A 25474-nucleotide genomic window follows, 5' to 3' on the forward strand; every position below is an offset into this window, starting at 1 on the left:
CGCAGAGGTTAAATCTTGTTAAAGGATGCTGGGAAAGGTTGAAACGTGTTGAAGGATGCTGGGAAAGGCTGAATCTTGTTTGATGGATGTTGGTAAAGGTTAGATCCTATTGGTGAATGGTGGGGAAGATTTAATATCATTGGTAGTTGCTGGGAATTTTTTTATCTTATTGGTGGATGCTGGGAAAGGTTGAATCTTGTTTGATGGATGTTGGTAAAGGTTAGATCCTATTGGTGAATGGTGGGGAAGATTTAATATCATTGAAAGTTACTGGGAATTTTTTTTATCTTACTGGTGGATGCTGGGAAAGGTTAAATCTCATTGGTGAATGCTGCTGGGAAAAATTTAATCTTACTGGTGGATGCTGGGAAAGGTAAGATACAGTTGGTGGGTTCTGAGAATGGTTAAATCTTGTTGGTGGAGACTAGGAAAGGTTAGATCTTATTGGTGGGTGTTGGAAAAGGTTAAATATTATTGATGGATGCTGGGAAAGATTAAATTTTCTTGTTAGATGTTGGGAAAGATTAAAAATTATTTGTGGATGCTGGAAAAGGTTGAATATTATTGAAGGTGCTGGAAATGGATGATGGAAATGGTTAAATCTTATTGAGGGATGATGATTGGATAAAGCTGTTAATAGATCGTTTAAATAATGCTACCTGAATTCACATTACTTTATTATTATTATTATTATTATTATTATTATTATTATTATTATTATTGGTGGTTGTGATGGTATTATTATCATTATGAATTTACTTGTCTATTATGTGTTATTCATGTTGTTGTTGTAAAAGCTGCCAAAATATCACCCACGAAAAGAACATGAAAGTGACATGAATTGAGAAAGACAAAAAAAAAAAAAAGCGACATTTCTTTCATCTCAAAAGTAGAGTTTTCAGAAGGAGATTGTGCCTACTCCTCCTCCTCCTCCTCCTCCTCCTCCTCCTCCTCCTCCTCCTCCTCCTCCTCCTCCTCCTCCTCCTCCTCCTCCTCCTCCTACTCCCCCTCCTTCTCCTATTCCTCCTACTCCCCATCTTCCTCCAACTCCTTATCCTCCTCCTACTGCCCATCCTCCTCCTCCTCCTCCTCCTCCTCCTCCTCCTCCTCCTCCTCCTGCTTCTACATCACTAACAATCAACCATGATACACACACACACACACACACACACACACACACACACACACACACACACACACACACACACTTTCTCTCTCTCTCTCTCTCTCTCTCTCTCTCTCTCTCTCTCTCTCTCTCTCTCTCTCTCTCTCTCTCTCTCTCTCTCTCTCTCTCTCTCTCTCTCTCTCTCTCTCTCTCTCTCATTTTCTTGAGTGTCAGCAGATTTTGTGGATCAGGCAGGAGAGAGAGAGAGACGCTTGTTGACAGCTGATGAAATATGTAATGTAGCCTCGCTCTCTCTCTCTCTCTCTCTCTCTCTCTCTCTCTCTCTCTCTCTCTCTCTCTCTCTCTCTCTCTCTCTCTCTCTCTCTCTCTCTCTCTCTCTCTCTCTCTCTCTCTCTCTCTCTCTCTCTCTCTCTCTCATTTTTTGACTTTCTTTTCACTACCAGGAGAGAGAGAGAGAGAGAGAGAGAGAGAGAGAGAAAAGCATGCTTGATAGGAGACAGAAAATTCATTCTCCCCTTCCTCTTTATCTTCCTTCTCTTCTTCTTTCTCCTCCTCTTCCTCCACCTCCTCCTTTTCCTCCTCTTCTTCCTCCTCTTCCCACATTTTTCTTCTCTTCTTTTCTTACTACTTTTGATTACTTTTCTTCCTCGTCCTCATCCACCTCCTCTTCCTCCTCCTCCATCTCCTCCTCCTTTTCTGCAGTAAGTAAAGAAAAGGATCTTGGAATCACTATATCAAGCGATTTAAAGCCCGGTCAGCATTGTTCAGAGGTAGTTAAAACCGCAAACAAATTGATCGGACGAGTCTTTAATAATAAATCGGAAAAAGTAATATTAAAACTGTATAATTCGTTTGTTCGACCCCGTCTTGAGTACTGTGTTCAGTTTTGGTCTCCCTACTACAGAAAAGACATAGAAAAGTTAGAACGAATTCAACGGAGAGTAACAAAAATTATTCCAAGGTTGAGAAATTTATCTTATGAACAAAGGCTTAAAGAAGTGAATTTATTCAGCCTATCAAAGCGAAGAATGCGAGGCGATCTAATAGAAGAGTTTAAAATGTTTAAAGGATTTAATGATATTAATGCGGAAGATTACTTAACAATTGATCAATCAAATAGAACAAGAAGAAATAACAATTTGAAGATAAGTGGTAAAAGATTCTCGTCGCACGAAGCCAAACACTTCGTCAATCGAGTCGTTAATGTTTGGAACTCTCTACCCTTTGATGTCGTTGATAGTACAACAGTTACGACCTTCAAGAATAGATTAGACAAGTATTTTGAATCCAACCAGCAACTAAGATATTACTCATTGTCGTAATAACGTTAAGTTCTTTCGAATAATGGTGTCCTTGTCCGCTTTTATCGCCCGCTTAGTGGTAAGATTAATATTAGTTTTTTTCCTCTTTCCTACATAATTTCCATGCAGTTTTTTCATGCTGCATGGTTCTTTTTCCTTTCCTGCCAGCTTTGGCTGGAGGGATGGGGGTGGGGAGGAGCCTTCGCCTTTGCTGTCCTTCATCTTCCACCTTTGTTAGATAGTTAGTGTAGCTTGTCACAAACAGCCTCGTAAGGACCATCAGGTCTGCTGTTGTTTGTTCTTCCTTTGTGTTCCTCCTCCTCCTCCTCCTCCTCCTCCTTCTCCTCCAACTCTTCTTATTAGCATTCACCAGTGTTGGAAAGAAAATTACACACACACACACACACACACACACACACACACACACACACACACACACTCAAAAGACGTACATTAGAGAAAGAGGAGGAAGAGGAAGAACATAAGAACACAAGAACATAAGAACATAGGAGTCTGCAAGAGGCCGGTAGGCCTGTACAAGGCAGCTCCTTTGAACCTAAGCGAGAGGAAGAGAAGGTGGAATTACATAGAATTACATAGAAAATCAGACCACACAGACCCCATGGTCCAGACTAGGTGGTCTGTTCTTAAATCTAATTGATTTTATATTAATCAGATGGCTCCAAAACATTGCTTTTCTACTCTAGTTAATATTAAGTTCAAGGAAGTGACGGTCGAGCTTGTTTTTAAAGGAGTCAGTCGTGTTACACTGGACCACTGATGGTGGGAGCTTGGAGACGGAGGAGGAGGAGGAAGAGGTAAGAAGAACCCTTCAACAGCGTAAAAATGATGTCTGGCGCCCTTCAAGAAGCATAAAAACAATCGCGGCGCCCCTTAGCGAGGATAATCATGTTTTTCTTCCACTCAGCGACCATAAGCCAAATACGCGGGGTCACCGAGTAAGCATAACAGCGTCCCCGGCCCTTAGTAAGCATAAGAAGCATTAAATCGTCTCCCTCGCGGCCCTTAACCAGGAATAGTAACGTTTTTTCCCACTCAGTAAGCATAACAAGTTCCGCCGCACTCAGTAAGCGTTGTTACTCTAAATATTTCTGTCCCACTCAGTAAGGATCGGGACCAAGATGAGTTTTTGTTGCTGTTGTTGTTGATCTGTTGTTTTTTGAGTTGATATCAATGAGTGACTGATTCTCTCTCTCTCTCTCTCTCTCTCTCTCTCTCTCTCTCTCTCTCTCTCTCTCTCTCTCTCTCTCTCTCTCTCTCTCTCTCTCTCTCTCTCTCTCTCTCTCTCTCCCGAAGGAAAGAGAAAACATGTTCGTGGCTCCATTTTGTTTCCTCCTCCTCCTCCTCCTCCTCCTCCTCCTCCTCCTCCTCCTCCTCCTCCTCTTCCACCTCCTCCTCTTCCACTTTCTCATTTCTTCCTCTTCCTTCCTATTCTCCTTTATTCTTCATTCTGTTATTTCTCTTAGCTTCCTTACTCCTAATCTTCCTCCTCCTCCTCCTCCTCCTCCTCCTCCTCCTCCTCCTCCTCCTCCTCTTGCTTCTCTTTCACCTCCTTCAAAGTATTATTTCCTTCAAGTAGTCCTGCTTGTTTTCCTCCTCCTCCTCCTCCTCCTCCTCCTCCTCCTCCTCCTCCTCCTCCTCCTCCTCCTCCTCTTCATCCTCCTCTTCATCCTCCTTTCCTCCTCCTCCTCTTGCCCAACCACTTTATGTTTCCCTCCTCCTTTTACTTCTCCTCCTCCTCCTCCTCCTCCTCTTCCTCCTCCTCCTCCTCCTCTTCCTCCTCCTCCTCCTCCTCCTCCTCCTCCTCCTCCTCCTCCTCTTCCTCCTCCTGCTTCTAGTTCTCTTGTTCCTCCTTCTCTTCCTCCTCCATAATATCCACGTACTACTTCTCATCTCCTCCTCCTCCTCCTCCTTCTCCTCCTCCTCCTCCTCCTCCTCCTCCTCCTCCTCCTCAACCAAATAATGTTTCGCTCCTTTTATTCTGCCTCCAATTTTTTTTTTTTTTTTTTTTACCTCCACCGTCTTCCTCTGCTTCCATTATCACCTCTTCCTCCTCCTCTTCCTCTTCCTCCTCTTCTTCCTCTTCCTCCCCCTCCTCTTATTCTTCCTTCTTCATTGCTTCCTTTTCTCATACTCTTCTTGTTTCATTTCCTCATTTTTCCACCCACTCTTCCTCCTCCTCCTCCTCCTCCTCCTCCTCCTCATGACGTCACTCCTCCTATGACGTCATGGAATTGCTTAAGAAAGATGCCACGTCTCGCCGGAAAGTTTCATTTGTTTGTGTTTGTGTGAAAGTGAGAGAGAGAGAGAGAGAGAGAGAGAGAGAGAGAGAGAGAGAGAGAGAGAGAGAGAGAGAGAGAGAGAGAAGGGGGTAGGGGTATAGCTATCATGTGTTTGTTTGTTCGTTTGTTTACTATTTTCTGTTCTTGTTATTATTTTTTTATTTTTTTATTTAGTGTTTGTTTATTTATTTTCTCTTGATTTTTTTACTTTTTTTTCTTTCTTTAATCATTTTCTCTCTCTCTCTCTCTCTCTCTCTCTCTCTCTCTCTCTCTCTCTCTCTCTCTCTCTCTCTCTCTCTCTCTCTCTCTCTCTCTCTCTCTCTCTCTCTCTCTCTCTCTCTCTCTCAAAGGCTGAATTACATCCCCTTAATGTAAACACACACACACACACACACACACACACACACACACACACAACACATTAATACACAGGGTAGAGAACGACCTGAGGCATGAATGTGTGTGTGTGTGTGTGTGTGTGTGTGTGTGTGTGTGTGTGTGTGTGTGTGTTTGTCTAATTATGTTCCATCATCTGACTCTATCTCTCTCTCTCTCTCTCTCTCTCTCTCTCTCTCTCTCTCTCTCTCTCTCTCTCTCTCTCTCTCTCTCTCTCTCTCTCTCTCTCTCTCTCTCTCTCTCTTTCAGTTGCGTGCGTTTGCGTGGAATTTGCGTTGGCGTTCAAAACGAGGTAGATTTTAATTAGGTTAGGTAGGGTTAGGTTAGGTAAAGCCCTTAGAGAGAGAGAGAGAGAGAGAGAGAGAGAGAGAGAGAGAGAGAGAGAGAGAGGGCATTAGTGGATTCGGAAAAGGAAACAAGGAACATATATACAGTGATGAGAGAGAGAGAGAGAGAGCGTGGGGAGCATAAGAAGGAGAATTAAGAAAGAGAAGGGACGAGAAATTAAAGAGAGGGAGAGAGAGAAGGAAGAAAATGGTATTTGACATTTTCTCATTTTCTTTATTATCTCTCTCTCTCTCTCTCTCTCTCTCTCTCTCTCTCTCTCTCTCTCTATCTCTATCTCTCTCTCTCTCTCTCACTTTAGCGGTAACTGTTAAAGAGATGAATATTTAATGAAAAGCCTTTGTGCGTAATTGAGAGAGAGAGAGAGAGAGAGAGAGACGGAGTATGAGGCAGGAAGAGAGAGAGGAAATTTAGAGCCTGTATATGGGTGTGTATCTCTCTCTCTCTCTCTCTCTCTCTCTCTCTCTCTCTCTCTCTCTCTCTCTCTCTCTCTCTCTCTCTCTCTCTCTCTCTCTCTAATTCTGGCTTTCTTCTTTTAGAACTTCCCCGTATATTTACCTTGTCAGAGAGAGAGAGAGAGAGAGAGAGAGAGAGAGAGAGAGAGAGAGACAGAGAGAGTTAAATGGAGAGTGAGAATGTGAGAAAAAGTTAGATCGAAAGAAAATACGAGAGAAAGGAAAAGTGTAAGAGAGAAAACGAGAGAGAGAGAGAGAGAGAGAGAATCCAATACTACCCAAACACGAAAACATAAACAAACAAACTAATATACAGCCAAACATATAATAGCTAATAAAAATCGGTTTGTTTACACTGATGACGTCACGACCACACCAGCCAATTAGAACTCGTATTGAAGCAGCTGTCAGCCAATTAGAATCTCCATTCGGCCACATCACTTCCAGCCTCAACCAATCAGCTGCTAGGGTTCTCGGTTCCCCTCGTGACGTCACACTCCCCGCCGGGCACACACCCAATGAGCGTCGAGTATTTCGCTGGCGTCATGAGGGGACAGCCAATCAGATTACTAGGATTGTGTTTGGGATTTGTTTGTCTGTTGTGTGATTGGCTAATTAGAGACGTGTTGTTCGCGTTAGTATTATTGTTATTATTATTATTATTATTATTATTATTATTATTATTAGGGTTTAAAGAACAAATATTTATTTAAGAATATATAATTAATTGATGGTAATTCTCTCTCTCTCTCTCTCTCTCTCTCTCTCTCTCTCTCTCTCTCTCTCTCTCTCTCTCTCTCTCTCTCTCTCTCTCTCTCTCTCTCTCTCTCTCTCTCTCTCTCTCTCTCAAAGGGCAGCAAGATTCCTGGGTATTACGAGATAATTAACGTGTGTGTGTGTGTGTGTGTGTGTGTGTGTGTGTGTGTGTGTGTGTGTGTGTGTGTGTGTGTGTGTGTGTGTGTGTGTGTGTGTGTGTGTGTGTGTGTGTGTGTGTGTGTGTGTGTGTGTGGGTGTGTGTGTGTGTGTGTGTGTGTGTGTGTGTGTGTGTGTGTGTGTGTGTGTGTGTGTGTGTGTGTGTGTGGTTCGCATATTAGCTGAAAAGTGTCTGTGTACTCCCAGAATTTGTGTATACCTGTATCTCACACACACACACACACACACACACACACACATTTTTATTCGATTTGTTTTTAGCAAATTAAATCTACTTCGGGAAATTATTTATATAACTAGGAATAACGTTATCACTAGTAGTAGTAGTAGTAGTAGTAGTAGTGGTAGTAGTAGATGTAGTAGTAGTAGTAGTAGTAACTCAGTGGTATTTTAATATACGAAAAACACATATTAACAAATCTATTTACTTTTTTCTTGACTCAATTTTGGCAGTAAGGAATTAATGCTCTTAGAAAATAACAAATACAGTCCCAGGAAATTATATAAACAAACCGTAATTATGAAAAAGACAAAAATAACAACAGCGTCTCCCCTTGAAAGCACCGGACCAACCCACCATAGAAAGCTTGCCCTGGTTGCCTGTTTGGAAGATTGACTCAAGGAAACCAGAAATATCAAGTGCTTTCCCCTCCCTTCCTTCTAGTCTTCAGTCTATGTGAGAAGGAAGGAAGGCAGAGGCGTGGAAACTTATAAGGGGAGCTTCTTTGTATCCAGCCTCTATAAGGAAGGAAGGCAGAGGTGTGGAAACTCGTAAGGGGAGCTTCTGGTTGCCTGTTTGGAAGATTGACTGAAGGAAACCAGAAATATAAAGTGCTTTCCCTTCCCTTCATTCCAGTCTTTAGTCTATAAGAAGGAAGGAAGGCAGAGGCGTGGAAACTTATAAGGGGAGCTTCTTTGTATCCAGCCTCTATAAGGAATGACGCAGAGGTGTGGAAACTCTTGAGGGGAGATTTTTCTTCTTCTGCCGCCACGAGGACTGTTATTTTGGGCCGGTGGACTGGAAATAGTGGAAAATACGAGACAAAGAAAATAATGATAAAAATAGGAAAATAAAGAGGAAAAAATAGAAAAAAGGGAAATACTGATAAAACTGATGTAGTGAAGAATAGACATTTTTGGGGAAGGCTTTGAAATTTAGTTTTTTTTTTCTTAGTATCGTTTTTTTTAAAGTTTAGTGAAAGAAAGAAAAGAAGGAAAAGAGAATAGAAAGAAGAAGGAAAAAACTAAATACCTTGTCTTCTAAAACTTAACTGTCTTCTTCTTTGGGTATTTTGACAGTTAAGTAAAAGAAAGAAAGAAGAAAAAGAAGAAAATACTCAAAAACTTGTCTTCTAAAACTTGCTTCTCTCTCTGTTTGTGTGTTTGTTTGTTTTGAAAGTGAAGAAAATAGAAAAATGTGATAAAGAAGACAAAGAAGAAAATTTAGGAAGTGAAATAAAGAAAATTGTCCTCGTGTCTTTTCCTGTTAATCTTTGGAAGTGTCTAAACCAGAAGAAGAGGAAGAGAAAAGAAAGGAGAATTGAATAGAGGAAAAGAGGAAGACAAACAAGGAAAAACGAGGAAGAAAACTTAGACTATTAACATTATCTGAAAAACTTGTCCTCTCAACCTTTTGTGCAGATAAGAAAAGAAGAAAATAAAGGAAGACAAGAAGAAGAAAAGAAGAAAATGGAAAAAATAAAGTAAATAAGGAATTGTCTTCACTTCTCTTATATTATTGATGTAGAAGAAGAGTAAAAAAGAAAAAGAAGACAAAGAAGAAGAAGAAAAAGAAGAAATGTAAAGCTATGATACTCCTTTCAAGTTAAGAAGAAGAAGAAAAGGAAGAAGAAAGAGGAGGACAAATTCAAGCCTCCTCCACCTGAAAGAGAAGAGGAAGAAGAAGAAGAAGAAAAAAGAAGAGGAAGAAAAAATACATTGATCAGTCTTTTATCCTCCAATGCTCCAACCTCCTCCTGTCTTCCTCCTCCTCCTCCTCCTCCTCCTCCCCTCTTCTCTAAGTGCCGACTCCCCTCCTCGTCTTCCTCCTCCTCCTCTTCCTCCTCCTCCACCTCCTCCTCCTCCTCCGCATCCTCCGGCACCCGCTCCTCCCTTTTCTTCCCTCCCATATATACATTAATTTTTTTCCTCTCTCTCTCTCTCTCTCTCTCTCTCTCTCTCTCTCTCTCTCTCTCTCTCTCTCTCTCTCTCTCTCTCTCTCTCTCTCTCTCTCTCTCTCTCTCTCTTCATAAGTACCTCGTTGTGGTTTTTCTCTCTCTCTCTCTTTCCTCTCTCTTTACTCTCCCTCCCTCCCTCCCCTCCCCTCCCTCTCTCTCACTCTCTTTTTTCTTACATTTTTACTGCCTGTCACATAGCCCCCCCCCCCCCCTCTCTCTCTCTCTCTCTCGCTCTCTCTCTCTCTCTCTCTCTCTCTCTCTCTCTCTCTCTCTCTCTCCTCCTCCTCCTCCTCCTCCTCCTCCTCCTCCTCCTCCTCCTCCTATTATCATCTCCATCACTACCACCCACATCCTCTTTTAACCAACACACACACACACACACACACACACACACACACACACACACACACACACACACACACACACACACACACACACACACAGTTACATTATATCGCTCTTTAAAATACTTGTAGAAGGAAGAAAGCAAGGAAGGAAGGAAGGAAGGAAGGACAAAGAAAGGGAACACTGAAGGAGTAAGTAAAGAAGGAAACATAAGAAGAAGGAAAAGAAACGGAGAGAAGGAAAACAGAAAGACGGAAAGAAAAGAGACAGAGAGAGCAAGCAAGTGAAAAAGAAGAAAAAGAAGTAAAAAAAACATCAAAGGGAAAACAAGTAAAAAAATAAATTCAAACAGATCAAACGACAATTTAATAGAAATAATATATAAAAAAAACGTTGAAAACAATAAGAAAGGATAAAATAAAAACAAACAGAGAAGAGAGGAAATCAATAACCAAAAAAGGAAATCAAGAGAAAAAACGAGTAACCAAAAATAAACTAAAAAAAACTAGAAAATAAAAACACCAAAACAAAACAAAACACACAGGCAAAACAAAACAAAGCGAGAAAAACAAACACAACAAACAAACACAAACACACAGGTGAAAAAAGGAAGGCGACAGCAAGAAGGAAGGCAAGGGCGAGAGGTGAAGGAAGGCAGGCAGGAAGGAAGGAAGGAAGGAAGGAAGGGGTGCAGGAGAGCCCAGAGCAAGGGTGAGGCCAGACCAGGGCAGGGCAGGGCAGGGTGCGGTGCCTGGGTGAGTGCGGGCTTCGGTCAGGGCCGGGCAGGTGTCTAGTGGGCAGGGCAGGGCGCCGCGTGCCCGCCAGCTGCCCCCTCACGTCCTCCGATGCTAGTGACGGGCCAGTACCACGTCTACTACAGTGTTCTTCAGTCCAACTGCCAAAGTGACGCGGGACAGTATGTAGAGATTTGTTACCCTTAATTATCATGATTATGCCTACTTACCAAATTACTTGCTCTTTCTCATTTCTTTGTTACCCTTAATTATCATGGTTATGCCTACTTACCTACTTACCTGCTCTTTCTCAGTTTCTTTGTTACCCTTAACTATGATGATTATTCCTACTTACCAAATTACTTCCTCTTTCTCAGTTTCATGATTATGCCTACTTACCAAATTACTTGCTCTTTCTCATTTCTTTGTTACCCTTAATTATCATGGTTATGCCTACTTACCAAATTACTTCCTCTTTCTCAGTTTCTTTGTTACCCTTAATTATCATGATTATTCCTACTTACCAAATTACTTCCTCTTTCTCAGTTTCTTTGTTACCCTTAATTATGATGATTATTCCTACTTACCTACTTACCTGCTCTCTCTCAATTTACTTTTTCCTCTCTTTTTAAATACATATCGCCTTCCTTTCATTCATTCTTTTTTTTTATCTTCGCGGGACAGTAAGTACACGTGTTGACCTTACTAATACCGATGCCTACTTACCTGCTTACCTGCTTACCTGCTCTTTCTCAGTTTCTTTTTCCTCTCTTTATATACATATCGCCTTCCGTTCATTCATTTTTAATTTTTTTTTATCTTCGCGGGACAGTAAGTACACGTGTTAACCTTACTAATACTGATGCCTACTTACCTGCTTACCTGCTTCATACCAACACTCTTCTCCTACTTACTTGGGGTTCCTTGCTCTCAAATACATATCGCCTTCTGTTTGTTTTTTTGTTTTTTGTTTTTTTTGGGTTTTTTTTTTCGCGGGACAGTAAGTACACGTGTTAACCTTACTAATACTGATGCCTACTTACCTGCTTACCTGCTTCATACCAACACTCTTCTCCTTACTTACTTGGGGGTACTTGCTCTCACTTCAATTTTTTTTTTTTTTTTTTTTTTTTTTTTTTTTTTTGGGACAGTAAGTACGTGTTAACCCTTAATACTGATACCCTACTTACCCCTACCTGCTTCATAACCAACTCTCTTCCTACTTTTACTTGGGGTTCTCTCTTCAATTTTACTACTAACACTTTCCATCTTCCTTTCTTTTTTTTTCTCTCTCTTTTCATCTTCGCGGTCCAGTGTGTTGAGGTGTTGCCTGCTTCCTCTGATATCAATTACCTACTTACCTGCTTACCTACCTGCTCTTTCTCCTCCCTACCTGGTCTCCTGCTGTCCCCCCTCTCCTTCCTTTTTTTCGTCGAGTTCTTCTCCTATTCATCTTGTTTTCCTCACTTGTTTGATTTGGACTGACTTACCTACCAACCTACTTACCAACCTGTTTACCTACTTACCTGCCTACCTGCTCTTTCTCCTCTCTACCTGGTCACCTGCTCTCTCCTCTCTCCTTCCTTTTTTTCGTCCAGTTCTCTCCCATTCATCTTGATTTGGACTTACTTACCTACCAACCTACTTACCAACCTGTTTACCTACTTACCTGCCTACCTGCTCTTTCTCCTACCTACCTGGTCACCTGCTGGCTCCTCTCTCCTTCCTTTTTTTCGTCGAGTTGTTGTTCTCTCACATTCATCTTTTTTTTTTTATTTGATTTGGACTTACTCACCTACCAACCTACTTACCAACCTGTCTACTTACTGATCTGCTGGCCTCTCTCTTTAATTGCCTCTTCACCTGTTCTCTCCTCTTTTTTCCCTTTTTTATTCATTCGACAGTTTGAAGAGAGATTTACCTTACTACTGTTCTGGACTGTGAGGCAGGAGTGGAGAGGACAGTGAGAGCCAGAGTGGAGGCAGCGTGGTTCAAGTGGAGGGAGGTGGATAGTTTACTTGTGAATCGTAGCATCCTTCTAAAGAGCTGAGCAGAGGTGTACCAAGCGTGTATTAGATCAGTGATGTTGTATGGAGCAGAAACATGGGCTCTAACTAGAAAATTGATGGAGGTATTGAGAGCTAGTGATCGTAGAATGCTGAGGTATATGGCGGGGATCAGGTGGCAAGGCAGTGCAGGTGTAGCTAACATGTGGAGTAGAGGACCTGGAAACAGTGCTCAGAAGGGAAAGGCTCCGATGGTTTGGACATGTAAAGAGAGCAAGGGAGGATACACTGCTGGGAGTTTTAGAGTGATTGGAGGTAGAAGGAAGGAGACCAGTTGGTAGACCTAGGAAAACGTGGAGAAGGTGTAAACATCGGGCAGAAGACAGAGTAGAATGGAGGAAAAAGAGAGCAGGGGAGGATACACTGCTGGAAGTTGTGGAAAGATTGGAGGTAGAAGAAAGGAGACCAGTTGGTAGACCTAGGAAAACGTGGAGAAGGTGTATACAGGAAGACTTGGTATTGATGGGATTGGATGAGCATCGAGCAGAAGACAGAGTAGAATGGAGGAGAAAGAGAGTAGGGAAGGATACCCTGCTGGGAGTTTTAGAGTGATTGGAGGTAGAAGGAAGGAGACCAGTTGGTAGACCGAGGAAAACGTGGAGAAGGTGTATACAGGAAGACTTGGCATTGATGGGATTGGATGAGCATCGGGCGGAAGACAGAGTAGAATGGAGGAGAGCCACAAAGCGTCCAACCGCTCAGGTAGAGTGAAGATGGACGCTAAACGAATTGATGATGATGATGATGATTTATCCTTACAACTGGTACCAATTTACGTATCTACTGACCTGTTGTAGTGGTGGTGGTGGTGATGGTAGTGTGGTGGTGGTGGTGGTGGTGATGGTAGTGTGGTGGTGGTGGTGGTGGTGATGGTAGTGTGGTGGTGGTGGTGATGCTGATGGTGTCTGGTTATCTATCGAACTTCTACTCTCTCTCTCTCTCTCTCTCTCTCTCTCTCTCTCTCTCTCTCTCTCTCTCTCTCTCTCTCTCTCTCTCTCTCTCTCTCTCTCTCTCTCTCTCTCTCTCTCTCTCTCTCTCTCTCTCTCTCTCTCTCTCTCTCTCTCTCTCTCTCTCTCTCTTCCCCTCCATCCCTTCCTTTCCTTCCTTTTTCTCTCCATTTCATCCCCTCTTCCCTTCCTTCCCTCCCTCTTTTTCTCCATTTCATCCCCTTTTTCCTTCCCTCTCTCCCTCTCCTTCCCTTCTTACCTCATTCTGTCCAACTCTCCTCCTCCCTTCCTCTCCCTCCCTCCCTCCCTCAGCCACTTTCCTCGTCCACCTTCTCTTTGTTCTCATTTTCTCTCCCTTCCCTCCCCTCATTCTCCCTCTCCCCTCCTTCCTTCCTTCCTTCCTCCCCTTCTCTTTTTAATCCTCTTTCTTACTCGACTTTCCTCATTAGTTATTCTTTTTTTTCTGTTGTTGCTTCTTTTTTTTCTTGTTGATTTTGTTTGTTTCTCAGATGTTTTTTATTCTTGTTTTTTTTTCTTTTGTCTTCTTTTTTATTTCTTGTTTTTTTGTTTTCATTTTTCGTATTTAGTTGTTTTTATCTTTTTCTGTTCTTTCTAACTTTATTTTTATTTCTCATTTTCTTTACTTCTTCATTTACTTAACATCAATTACTTACAATTACTACTACTACTACTACTATTACTACTACTACTACTACTACTGCTATTACTACTACTACTACTTATTATTATTATTATTATTATTATTATTATCATTATTATTATTATTATTATTATTGTTATTATTATTGTTATTATTATTATTATTATTTTCCCTTTCTCTACACCTTTCTCTAATTAAGGTACTCGTAATCTCTCTCTCTCTCTCTCTCTCTCTCTCTCTCTCTCTCTCTCTCTCTCTCTCTCTCTCTCTCTCTCTCTCTCTCTCTCTCTCTCTCTCTCTCTCTCTCTCTCTCTCTCTCATCAGAATCTTGTAATTTGTTCATTTTCTCCCAAGTAATCATTTAATTCCCTTCCCTTTGAGCTCGTTTTCCTTTGATCAGGGCGACGCTCCTCCTCCTCCTGCTGCACACTTTCCCTTTTTTCATATATTTATTTTTCATTATTTATATTATTTTTTTTATTATTTATGTTTTATGTTGATTTATGATATTTTTTAGTTAATTTGATTCGTTGTTTGTATATCTATTTATTTATGTATGTTTATTTCTTTTGCATATATTTATTTATTTTTTCTTTAGTTGATTTAGTAAGTTTATGTTTTTGTTAATGTTTGTTTGTTTGTTTTTGTTTCTCCTTTTCCTTGTTCTTTCGTCTTTTGAGAATTGATATTTTTCTCTTTATTTTTTTCATCCTGCTTCTGTGTCCTTTTTTTTATTATCCATGTATTTATTTATTTATTTATTTATTTGTTTATTTACTTTGTTTCTTTCTTTATCAGTTTCCCCTTTTCCTTTTCCTTCCATCTTCTGAGAATTGGCATTTTTTTCTATATATTTTATTTTATTTTTTCTTCTTTTTATCTGTTTCCTTTTTTTGGTTATTCATGTATTTATTTATTCATTTATTTATTTCGTTATTACTTTCGTCATCTGCACCTTTGTTAATTTGGGGTTTATTTATTTTTTATATTCATTTTTCTTTGTTATTTTATTTACCGTTTATTTTTGCATCATTTACGATTGTTCCTTTTTTATATATTTCCGAGTATTTTCTTCATTACCTTCATAAATGTGTTAGTATTCTTATCTATCATGTTGTTTCATATTATTATTGATATTCTTATTCATTTATCTCTCTCTCTCTCTCTCTCTCTCTCTCTCTCTCTCTCTCTCTCTCTCTCTCTCTCTCTCTCTCTCTCTCTCTCTCTCTCTCTCTCTCTCTCTCACGCCACTATAAATGTGAGGCATATTGACACGTTATTGGAGAGAGAGAGAGAGAGAGAGAGAGAGAGTTAACAAATCAGTCTTCCTCTGTCAATCCTCATCATCAGCTATCACTCCTCCTCCTCCTCCTCCTCCTCCTCCTCCTCCCTCTATATATATAACGCATTGGTGATGATAATAATGATGGTGATGGCTGTGGTGGTGATGATAATGGAAGTGGGGATGATGATGGTGGTGATGTTAGCGTTGGTGATGAGTTGTCATCGTTATTGGCGTAAAGTTATAAAGTTTTGGGAGCTGAAGAGGTGGTTGTGGTGGTGGTGGTGGTGGTGGTGATGGTGGTGTTGATAGTAGTAGTGGTGGTGGTGGTGATGGTTTTAAAGTGTTGGTTTTGGTAGTGGTGATGGTAGTGGTGGTGGTGGTGGTGATGGTGGTGGTGATGGTGGTAGTAGTGGTGGTGGTGGTCGTGGTTTTAGTGGTAGTGGTGGTTTTGTATTGTTGGTTTTGGTAGTGGTGGTAGTGGTGGTGGTGATGGTGTTAGCGGTGTTGTAGTTGTAGTTTTAGCTGTGTTATAATGGTGTTACAGTCGTGATGGTGGTGGTGGTGACGATAGTGCTGGTGGTGGTGGTGGTGGTGTTAGCGGTGTTGTAGTTGTAGTTTCAGCTGTGTTATAATGGTGTTACAGTCGTGGTGGTGGTGGTGGTGATGGTGGTGGTGGAGGTGGTGGTGGTGTCTGGGTATCTATCGAACTTGGACTCTCTTGTCTGACTGAACACTTAAAGGGACTGTGTGGAAGCGTGTGTGTGTGTGTGTGTGTGTGTGTGTGTGTGTGTGTGTGTGTGTGTGTGTGTTTAGGAGTTTTGTTGATGATGGTGGCTCTGTCTCTGTGTGTGTGTGTGTGTGTGTGTGTGTGTGTGTGTGTGTTTAGGAGTTTTGTTGATGATGGTGGCTCTGTCTCTGTGTGTGTGTGTGTGTGTGTGTGTGTGTGTGTGTGTGTGTGTGTGTGTGTGTGTGTGTGTGTGTGTGTGTGTGTGTGTGTGTGTGTGTGTGTGTAAGGGGGGGAGGGTGGTTAATGAGAGAGGAAGGATGGCAGTGTCTGTATTGTTATGGGATGTAAGTACATACGCACACACACACACACACACACACACACACACACACACACACATATGCATTAGTCCTTTCTAAAAATATATCATCATAGAAAATGGTTTACTGTCAACTCTCTCTCTCTCTCTCTCTCTCTCTCTCTCTCTCTCTCTCTCTCTCTCTCTCTCTCTCTCTCTCTCTCTCTCTCTCTCTCTCTCTCTCTCTCTCTCTCTCATTCAAATTCTTCCCTTTCTCTCTCCCTCATGCATAGCTGCCTACACACACACACACACACACACACACACACACATCCACTCTGCATATATTAACATTCCTGAGTCTATCATTTGTAATCTCATTAACATTGCATCAAATAATAAACTCCAGTTGTTGTTGTTTTATTTATATTTCTGCCATACTGTTTTTTATTTATTTTATTTTATTTTGTCGTAAGTCATTTTAGCTTTTTTTCATTAATGGTCTATGTATATTTTTTTTCACTTTATATTCCTCTAGTTTTTTTTATAATCTCTTAGCTTTCTATATTCTTTTTAACTCTTAACTAAATCAAAATAAATCTTTCCTCCTTTTTATGAGCCATTTTGTCAAGCATTATGTTATGAGTGCACAGTATTTATTTATGCTCTTAATTCTTTGATTACAATGGCGATTAAACACAAACAGATGACAGGGGCAGATCTCATTATGCGTGGAACGTGCAACAGACTGGACAGAGTAACAGAACGGCGCCCCAGGAATTGTTGATGTCAGGGCAAACAGAGGACAAGGCGGAGAGATGGAATTAGAACCTTTACCAGAACAGGGTGGAGTACACTAACACCAGACAGAGACCCAGGTGGTGAGGTGGAATTAGAACCTTTACCAGAGGAGGAGGGATCACACTAACACCAGACAGAGGCCCAGGTGGTGAGGTGGAATTAGAACCTTTACCAGAACAGGGTGGAGAACACTAACACCAGACAGAGACCCAGGTGGTGAGGTGGAATTAGAACCTTTACCAGAGGAGGAGGGAGCACACTAACACCAGACAGAGACCCAGGTGGTGAGGTGGAATTAGAACCTTTACCAGAGGAGGAGGGAGCACACTAACACCAGACAGAGACCCAGGTGGTGAGGTGGAATTAGAACCTTACCAGAGGAGGAGGGAGCACACTAACACCAGACAGAGACCCAGGTGGTGAGGTGGAATAAGAACCTTTACCAGAGGAGGAGGGAGCACACTAACACCAGACAGACAGAAGACCAGGTTGTGGGATGAAATTAAAACTTTCGCTGGGGCAGGATGGAGTACACTAAAAACAGACAGAGAACCAGGCGGAGAAGTGGAGATAGAACCTTTATACCAGAGCAGGATGGAGCACACTAACACCAGACAGACAGAAGACCAGGTGGAGAGGTGGAATTAGAACCTTTGCCGCGTCAGGATGCAGTACACTAACACCAGACAGACAGACGACCAGGTGGAGAGATGGAATTAGAACCTTTGCTGGAATAGGATGGAGTACACTAACACCAGACAGACAGAAAACCAAGAGGAGAGACGTAATTAGAACCTTTACCAGAGCAGGATGGAGCACTCTAACACCAGACAGAACACCAGGTGGAAAGGTGGAATTAGAACCTTTGCCGGGGCAGGATGGAGTACACTAACGCCAGACAGGGAACCAGGTGGAGAGGTGGAATTAGAACCTTTGCCGGGGCAGGATGGAGTACACTAACGCCAGACAGGGAACCAGGTGGAGAGGTGGAATTAGAACCTTTGCTGGGGCAGGATGGAGTACACTAACGCCAGACAGAGAACCAGGTGGAGAGGTGGAATTAGAACCTTTGCCGGGGCAGGATGGAGTACACTAACACCAGACAGAGAACCAGGTGGAGAGGTGGAATAACAACCTTTCAAACAGAGCAGGATGGAGTACACTGATATCACCTTCAATTCGCTAAAAACTCTACGCAGTCAGGTTGCCATATTTCACTTACTCTTATTTATGCATCGAGTTGATTGACTTTAATTTCCTTTTTAGCGAGATAAAAATAAGTCTTGTTGCCTGTGACCTTTTCTTTTATTAGAGGTGTGTGTGTGTGTGTGTGTTGAAAGAGGAAGTAAACAGGAATGAGAGAGAGAGAGAGAGAGAGAGAGTAGGGAAGGAAATAAATGCAACAAAAAAAAGAGAAAACGAGTACATGAGGAAGTGAAATGAGGTTAATGAGAGAGAGAGAGAGAAAGAGAGAGAGAATACCTCGCTTTTTCTCTTTTTTTTCTCACTTTTTACGTGACCATTTGCATAATTTAGCTGAGTGGACAGTGCTCATGAGAGAGAGAGAGAGAGTAAACTGACCTGATGATCGTAGAGTCAATAGTCTCTCTCTCTCTCTCTCTCTCTCTCTCTCTCTCTCTCTCTCTCTCTCTCTCTCTCTCTGGCTGTTTTCTTTATTTTCTTCATATTCTAGTAATGTTATGTACTCACACACACACACCACACACACACACACGCACACACACACTTTCAATATAATTACCGGAGTTTTTTTAATTAATCAGACTAAGTGGCTGATGATTTTCTTGCATATGGAAAAAGTTTTACCAATTTTAAAATACAGATTCCCCCCAAAAAAATACATATGTTGACAGTAGTAGCAGTAGAAGTAGTAGTAGTAGTAGTAGTAGAAGTTGTTGTTGTTGTTGTTGTTGTTGTTGTTGTAGACACGATATTTCTTTTCCGTTTTTCTTCTTTCCTTCCCATCTCTCTTACTTCACTTTTCATGCTTCTAATCCTTCATTCATGCATCTATTTATTCATTCATTCATTCATTCACTGCTCTAATACATCTCTAATCCATACTTCTCTTTGTGGCTTCAGTTATCTATTTTTTTTTTCTTCCTTTCATTCTTCGCTGCCTTTCCTTCCTCCCTTCCTTTCTTCCCTCCTTCCTTCCTTCACATAGCTAACACCTGTCTAATCCCTGTTCTCTCTCTCCCCTCTTGCAGAATGTATCACAGGTTCTCTGCGCTGTACCATTTCTATTTCTTCTATATTTTTCCATCCTCCTATCTCTCCCTCCTGCCTTCCTTCCTCCCTTCACATAGCTAACACATGTCTAATCCTTGTTCTCTCTCTCCCCTCTTGCAGAATGTATCACAGGTTCTCTGCGCTGTACCATTTCTGTTTCTTCTATATTTTTCCATCCTCCCATCTCTCCCTCCTGCCTTCCTTCCTCCCTTCACATAGCTAACACATGTCTAATCCCTGTTCTCTCTCCCTCTTGCAGAATGTATCACAAGTTCTATCTCTTCTATATTTTTCCATTCTCCCATCTCTCCCTCCTGCCTTCCTTCCTCCCTTCACATAGCTAACACATGTCTAATCCTTGTTCTCTCTCTCCCTCTTGCAGAATGTATCACAAGTTCTATTCTATATTTTTCCATTCTCCCATCTCTCCCTCCTGCCTTCCTTCCTCCCTTCACATAGCTAACACATGTCTAATCCCTGTGCTCTCTCTCCCTCTTGCAGAATGTGGCACAAGTTCTCTGCGCTGCACCATTTCTCGCGGCGCAGCGCAACAGTCTTCTCCCGGTCCCTGGTATTCAATCTGATCACGGTGTACACCCCCGTGCTGCTGCTGGCCGGCTCCATCGTCACCTCGGCCAAGCAGATCCTGAGCCCCATTCACTGCGAGGGCGAGGGGAAGGATGGCCTCAGTAAGGACTATGTGGAGACTTACTGTTACATCGAAGGCACCTTTAACCTGTACATGAAACAGGTGGCCAAGCAGGTGAGGGCTGGAGGCCATCTGTCATCGCGCAATCCAGTCCGCTTCGAACAGCAGGTGAAATGATTTATGAGTGTTGGTTATGTGCCCTTGAACCCTCCCCTGCCCACGACCCCGCCCCTTAGCTCTTGATCTGAACCCCTTAGCTCTTGATCTGAACCCCTTACCCTTAGCTCTTGATCCCCCTTACTCTTGGCCTTTGATCCTATATAGCTCTTGATCTGAACCCCTTCCCTTGATGCCCTTTAGTTCTTGATTTGAACCCCTTGCCTCTTGATCCCCCTGAACCTATTAGTAAACGATCTAATTCCCTTATCTTTTAATCCTCCCCTCACCCTTGATTCTCATGGCTCTTGTTTCCCTTAAGTTCTTAATCTGAATCCCTCACCCTTGACCCCCTTAAGATCTGATCCCTTTAGCTCTGGATCGGAACCCCTTAATAAGCGATCTAATTCCCTTACGTCTTAAACTGATTCTCTAAGCTCCTGATCCTCCTCCATCCAGCTCTTGATCTCAACCCTTTACCCTTGATTCCCTTCGTCCAGATCCCATTAAGCTCTTGATCCGATGCCAATATTTCTTGATCCCTTTGACTCAATCTCACCTCTCAGCTCCTAATCTCACCCCCTCCCTAAGTTAAGTTCTTGATCTCCCTTAACTCTTGATCCAATCCCATTATGCCATAGGGTTTGATTCCATATATAGGATCAACACTTCAATCCTCCCTTCATTTTTTTTCTTCATCCTCCTCCTTCTCTTAATCCTCCTTCTATCCATTTTCTAATCTTCCTCATCTTTCTTCCCTATCCTGATATCTTACAATCCTCTTCCTCAACTAATCACTCCTCCTCCTCCTCCTCCTCCTTCTCCTCCTCCTCCTCCTCCTCCTTATCTTAATCCTCCTCCTCTTTTTTCCTCTAATCCTGACATCTTATACCATCCTCGTTTTAATCCTTCCTCCTCCTCCTCCTCCTCCTCCTCCTCCTCCTCTCCTGCTCCTCCTCCTTACCTTAATCCTCCTCCTCTTTCTTCCTCTAATCCTGACATCTTATATCCTCCTCCTCCTCCTCCTCCTCCTCCTCCTCCTCCTACCCTTCATCCTCTTCCTCGTCCTCCTCTGCTTCTTATCCTAACCATCATCCTCTTTCTTCTATTAATCCTGACACCTTATACCCTCCTCCTCCTCCTCCTCCTCCTCCTCCACAATTAATGTCCACCACCAAGCTCACCTTTAATCGCCTCGTGGTCCACCTGTGTTCAGCTTCCCGCGCCCACCTCTATCGATCCTCACCCTCCACCTCCTCCTCCTCCTGCTCCTCCTCCTCCTGTTCAGTTCTTCCCCATCCTCCTCCACGGGTCTTCCCCCTCCTCTTCTTCAGCTCTTTCCCCTCCTCCTCCTCCTCCTCCTCCTCCTCCTCCTCCTCCTCCTCCACCTCCCTCCTCTCTCCCCCTATCTCCTCCTCCTCCTCCTCCTCCTCCTCCTCCTTTTCCTCCACACTTCATATCTCCTCCTCCTCCATCTCCTCCTCTTCTCCCTCCTCCTCCTACACATTTCATATCTTCTCCCCCTCCTCCTCCTCCTCCTCCTCCTCCTCCTCCTCCTCTGTCCCCACCTGTCTAAAGCCTCCCTCCTCCACCTCCTCCCCTCCTCCTCCTCTCCTCCTCCACCTCCTCCCCTCCTCCATCCTCCTCCTCCTTCTTCTCCTCCACTTCTGCATCCGGGATATTTTCACACACACACACACACACACACACACACACACACACACACACACACACACACACACACACACACACACACACACACACACACACACACACACACACACACACACACACACACTGTGTTTATCTCTCTCTCTCTCTCTCTCTCTCTCTCTCTCTCTCTCTCTCTCTCTCTCTCTCTCTCTCTCTCTCTCTCTCTCTCTCTTATCAGGAAACTCATTTGCTTGTGTTTTTCTTTTTATATCTTTTGTTTCTTGTTTTCTTTCATTATCTTTTTGTTTTTTGTTATTGATTTGGTCCTCTTCCTCCTCCTCCTCCTCCTCCTCCTCCTCCTCCTCCGTTAACATTGTACTGTTCTTCACCTCCACTCTCGTTCTCCTCCTTTCTTGTTTTTCTTCCTTCCTTCCTTCCTTTCTTTCTTTCTTTCTTTTTTTCTTTCGTGCTTGCTTGCTTCCTTCCTTCTCCTCTTTTTCTTCCTCCTCTTCTTCCTTATTCATCAATGTTCTCTACCTTCAATGTTCTCCTCCTCCTCCTCCTCCCCCTCTCCTCCTCCACCCACACAGAGAGATAGGGAGGAAAGGGAGGGAGGGATGGAGGGAGATTAGTGAGCTTAGGGAGAGACAAAGGGAGAGAATATTTTTGGAGGAGAGAGAGAGAGAGAGAGAGAGAGAGAGAGAGAGAGATGGGTAAGATAGACTGACACACACACACACACACACACACACACACACACACACAGATAGGTGAAAACTCTTCTCTTCTCACTACTCTTCTTGCACTACTTTCCTCTACTCTACTCTAAGCCCTTCTCACGCCCAAGCCCAGTCCAAGCCCAAGATTAAAAGTCCATTTAATCCGAAGTCCACGAGTCCAGATTAAGCCCGTATTCCCAGACGCTTCTCGCCTCCTTAATAACTATTTCCCAAGGCCACAAAGGAGTGTAGTCCGGTTATAATGAGTGTGTGTTTTTTCACGTTCGTGGTGTAGAAGCATTGCCAAAGTATTACTAGGCTCATAAAACTACCCATGGAAATATTAATACAGCCTCTAACCTTGACAAAGTATCACATCTACCAAAACCTTGTCAAACTATCACCAGGCTCATAAAACTGCTCATGGAAATACTAACACAGCCTTGTCAAACTATCACATCCTCTACCAAAGCTTGTCAAACTATCACTAGGGTCATAAAACTACCCATGGAAATACTAACACAGCCTTGTCAAACTGTTACATCCTCTACCAAAGCCTTGTCAAACTATCACTAGGCTCATAAAACTACCCATGGAAACACTAACACAGCCTCTAACCTTGTCAAACTATCACATCCCCTACCAAAGCCCTGTCAAACTATCACTAGGCTCATAAAACTGCCCATGGAAATACTAACACAGCCTTTAACCTTGTCAAACTATCACATCCTCTACCAAAGCCTTGTCAAACTATCACTAGGCTCATAAAACTACCCATGGAAATACTAACACAGCCTTTAACCTTGTCAAACTATCACATCCTCTACCAAAGCCTTGTCATACTATCACTAGGCTCATAAAATTACCCATGGAAATACTGACATATGAACCGCTACCAAAGCCTTGTCATACTATCACTAGGCTCATAAAATTACCCATGGAAATACTGACATATGAACCGCTACCAAAGCCTTGTCATACTATCACTAGGCTCATAAAATTACCCATGGAAATACTGACATATGAACCGCTACCAAAGCCTTGTCATACTATCACTAGGCTCATAAAATTACCCATGGAAATACTGACATATGAACCGCTACCACAGCCTTGTCAAATTATCACTGAGCTCATAACACTACCCATGGAAATACTAACACAACCTCTTCGAAAGCCTTATTTTCATATTCATGGTCCAAAAGTCTTGTCAAACATTCACTTGGTTCATAAAACTGCCCATGGAAATACTTATACAATAACCTCTACCACAGCCTTGTCAAATTATCACTGAGCTCATAACACTGCCCATGGAAATACTAACACAACCTCTTCGAAAGCCTTATTTTCACATTCATGGTCCAAAAGTCTTGTCAAACATTCACTAGGTTCATAAAACTGCCCATGGAAATACTTATACAATAACCTCTACCACAGCCTTGTCAAATTACCACTGAGCTCATAACACTACCCATGGAAATACTAACACAACCTCTTCGAAAGCCTTATTTTCACATTCATGGTCCAAAAGTCTTGTCAAACATTCACTTGGTTCATAAAACTGCCCATGGAAATACTTATACAATAACCTCTACCACAGCCTTGTCTAAAATGTTTGTATGAGCCCCGAGACGTCTAAGAATACAGGCTAAAATTTTAAATACTCAGAATTTTTTTTAAGCTGAGAATAATGAGAAAAATAATACTGATAAATTCTTGGGATTAAATGGATTCTTCGCCCCTAAACCCTTCTCCTGCGTGTAAACAGTAGCAAGCCACACCCTACACCCCCTCGTAGTGGCAAGTAAGGTGGGAAATCCAGTATATTTCAAGCCTTTTGTCACCCTTACGGACTGACCAATCCCCGCTCGTGCCTCTGAGATGACGTCATTTCCGCATCAGCCAATGAGGTGCTTTGTTTACCTCTGACGTCACTCCGAGGCCGCTCAAGCTGAGAGGAAGGTTCTTTTAGGAAGTGAAATCTCCTAAAAGAATAATAATAAATAATAAAAGATTGTTTGTTAGGGTTTATTCCATGTTGGATTTCCTATTTGTAGTTGTTGTTGTTGTTGTTGCTGCTGTTGATGTTGTTGTCTTGATGTTAGTAGTGGTTGTTGTATTATAGTAGTCGATGTTATAGTAGTAGTAGTAGTAGTAGTGGTAGTTGTAGTAGTAGTAGTAGTAGTAGTAGTAGTACCACCTATGACCCTAATTCCTCTTTTTCTCAATTTTAATCTTTTTTTTTCCTTTATCTATTCCTCTTTATATCTCTTCCTTTTTGTCTTCTATTTCGTATTATTATTGTTTTCCTTTTTCTTCTCTCCTACTCGGCCTCCTCCTCCTCCTCCTCCTCTTCTTCCTCCTTCCTCCTTTCTCCTCCACCTTCATCCTTGTTTTCGTTTCATCTTTCTTTCCCTCCTCCTCCTCCTCCTCCTCCTCCTCCTCCTCTTCTTCTTCTTCTTCTTCTTCCTCCTCCTCCTCCTCCTTATTTTCTTCCTCCTTCCCCCTTTCTCCTCCACCCTCATCCTTGTTTTCTTTTCATCTTTCTTTCCATCCTCCTCCTCCTCCTCCTCCTCCTCCTCCTCCTCTTCCTCTTCCTCCCCCTCCTCCTCCTCCTCCAGTAGCAAAGGTATAGTGTAGCATGAGTTTGTGCACCTTAATAGATAAATAGACAAATAAATTAAATAACTAAATAAATAAAATGTGTAACCTGAAAAAGGGAAATATAAGGAAAAGAAAAATAACCAGAAAATAAAAAAATATGCATATCGTGTCATTTATTTCCTGATTTCATAATAATAATAATAATAATAATAATAATAATAATAATGATAATAATAATAATAGCTCACTTATTTATTTTCCCTCATCCAGGTTACACAGTTTAAAGAAATACTTGCGTAATTCAATGCTATTCTGTGTATTTTTTATTTATTTATATGTAATTTATGTCTGTAATTCATCTTTGTGTGTGTGATTGTAATTCTTCTCTTAACTCACTCATGTAATTACAGATTATTTAATTGTCACTTATTGTTATTGTTGTTATCTCTGGCTAATTACTGCTGTTATTACCTGCTGACTACTATTGCTACATCTCATTATTATTGTTGCTGTCTTTTATCAAGCGTCTTTTGCTCTGCCCGA

General features: G+C 42.1%; 1 protein-coding gene across 9 annotated transcripts in view; it reads left to right on the forward strand.

The window, feature by feature from the left end:
* Positions 1-25474, forward strand: part of LOC126981948 (innexin inx2-like) — a 186296-nt gene that overhangs the window by 147283 nt on the left and 13539 nt on the right. For 7 of the 9 annotated variants that reach the window (XR_007734367.1, XM_050833660.1, XM_050833661.1 and 4 more), the window contains one exon: positions 19655-19970. Coding sequence is in view for 8 of the 9 variants with exons in the window: in XM_050833660.1 (XP_050689617.1) it covers positions 19655-19970 (316 nt within the window). In the remaining variant the exon portion in view is untranslated. Of the gene's footprint in view, positions 1-9326; positions 10298-19654; positions 19971-25474 lie in introns of those variants that run through there. The other 2 variants (XM_050833658.1, XM_050833657.1) reach the window with 2 other exon arrangements.

The sequence above is a fragment of the Eriocheir sinensis genome, chromosome 49 (genome assembly GCF_024679095.1).
Source record: "Eriocheir sinensis breed Jianghai 21 chromosome 49, ASM2467909v1, whole genome shotgun sequence".
Classification (NCBI taxonomy): Eukaryota; Metazoa; Arthropoda; class Malacostraca; order Decapoda; family Varunidae; genus Eriocheir; species Eriocheir sinensis.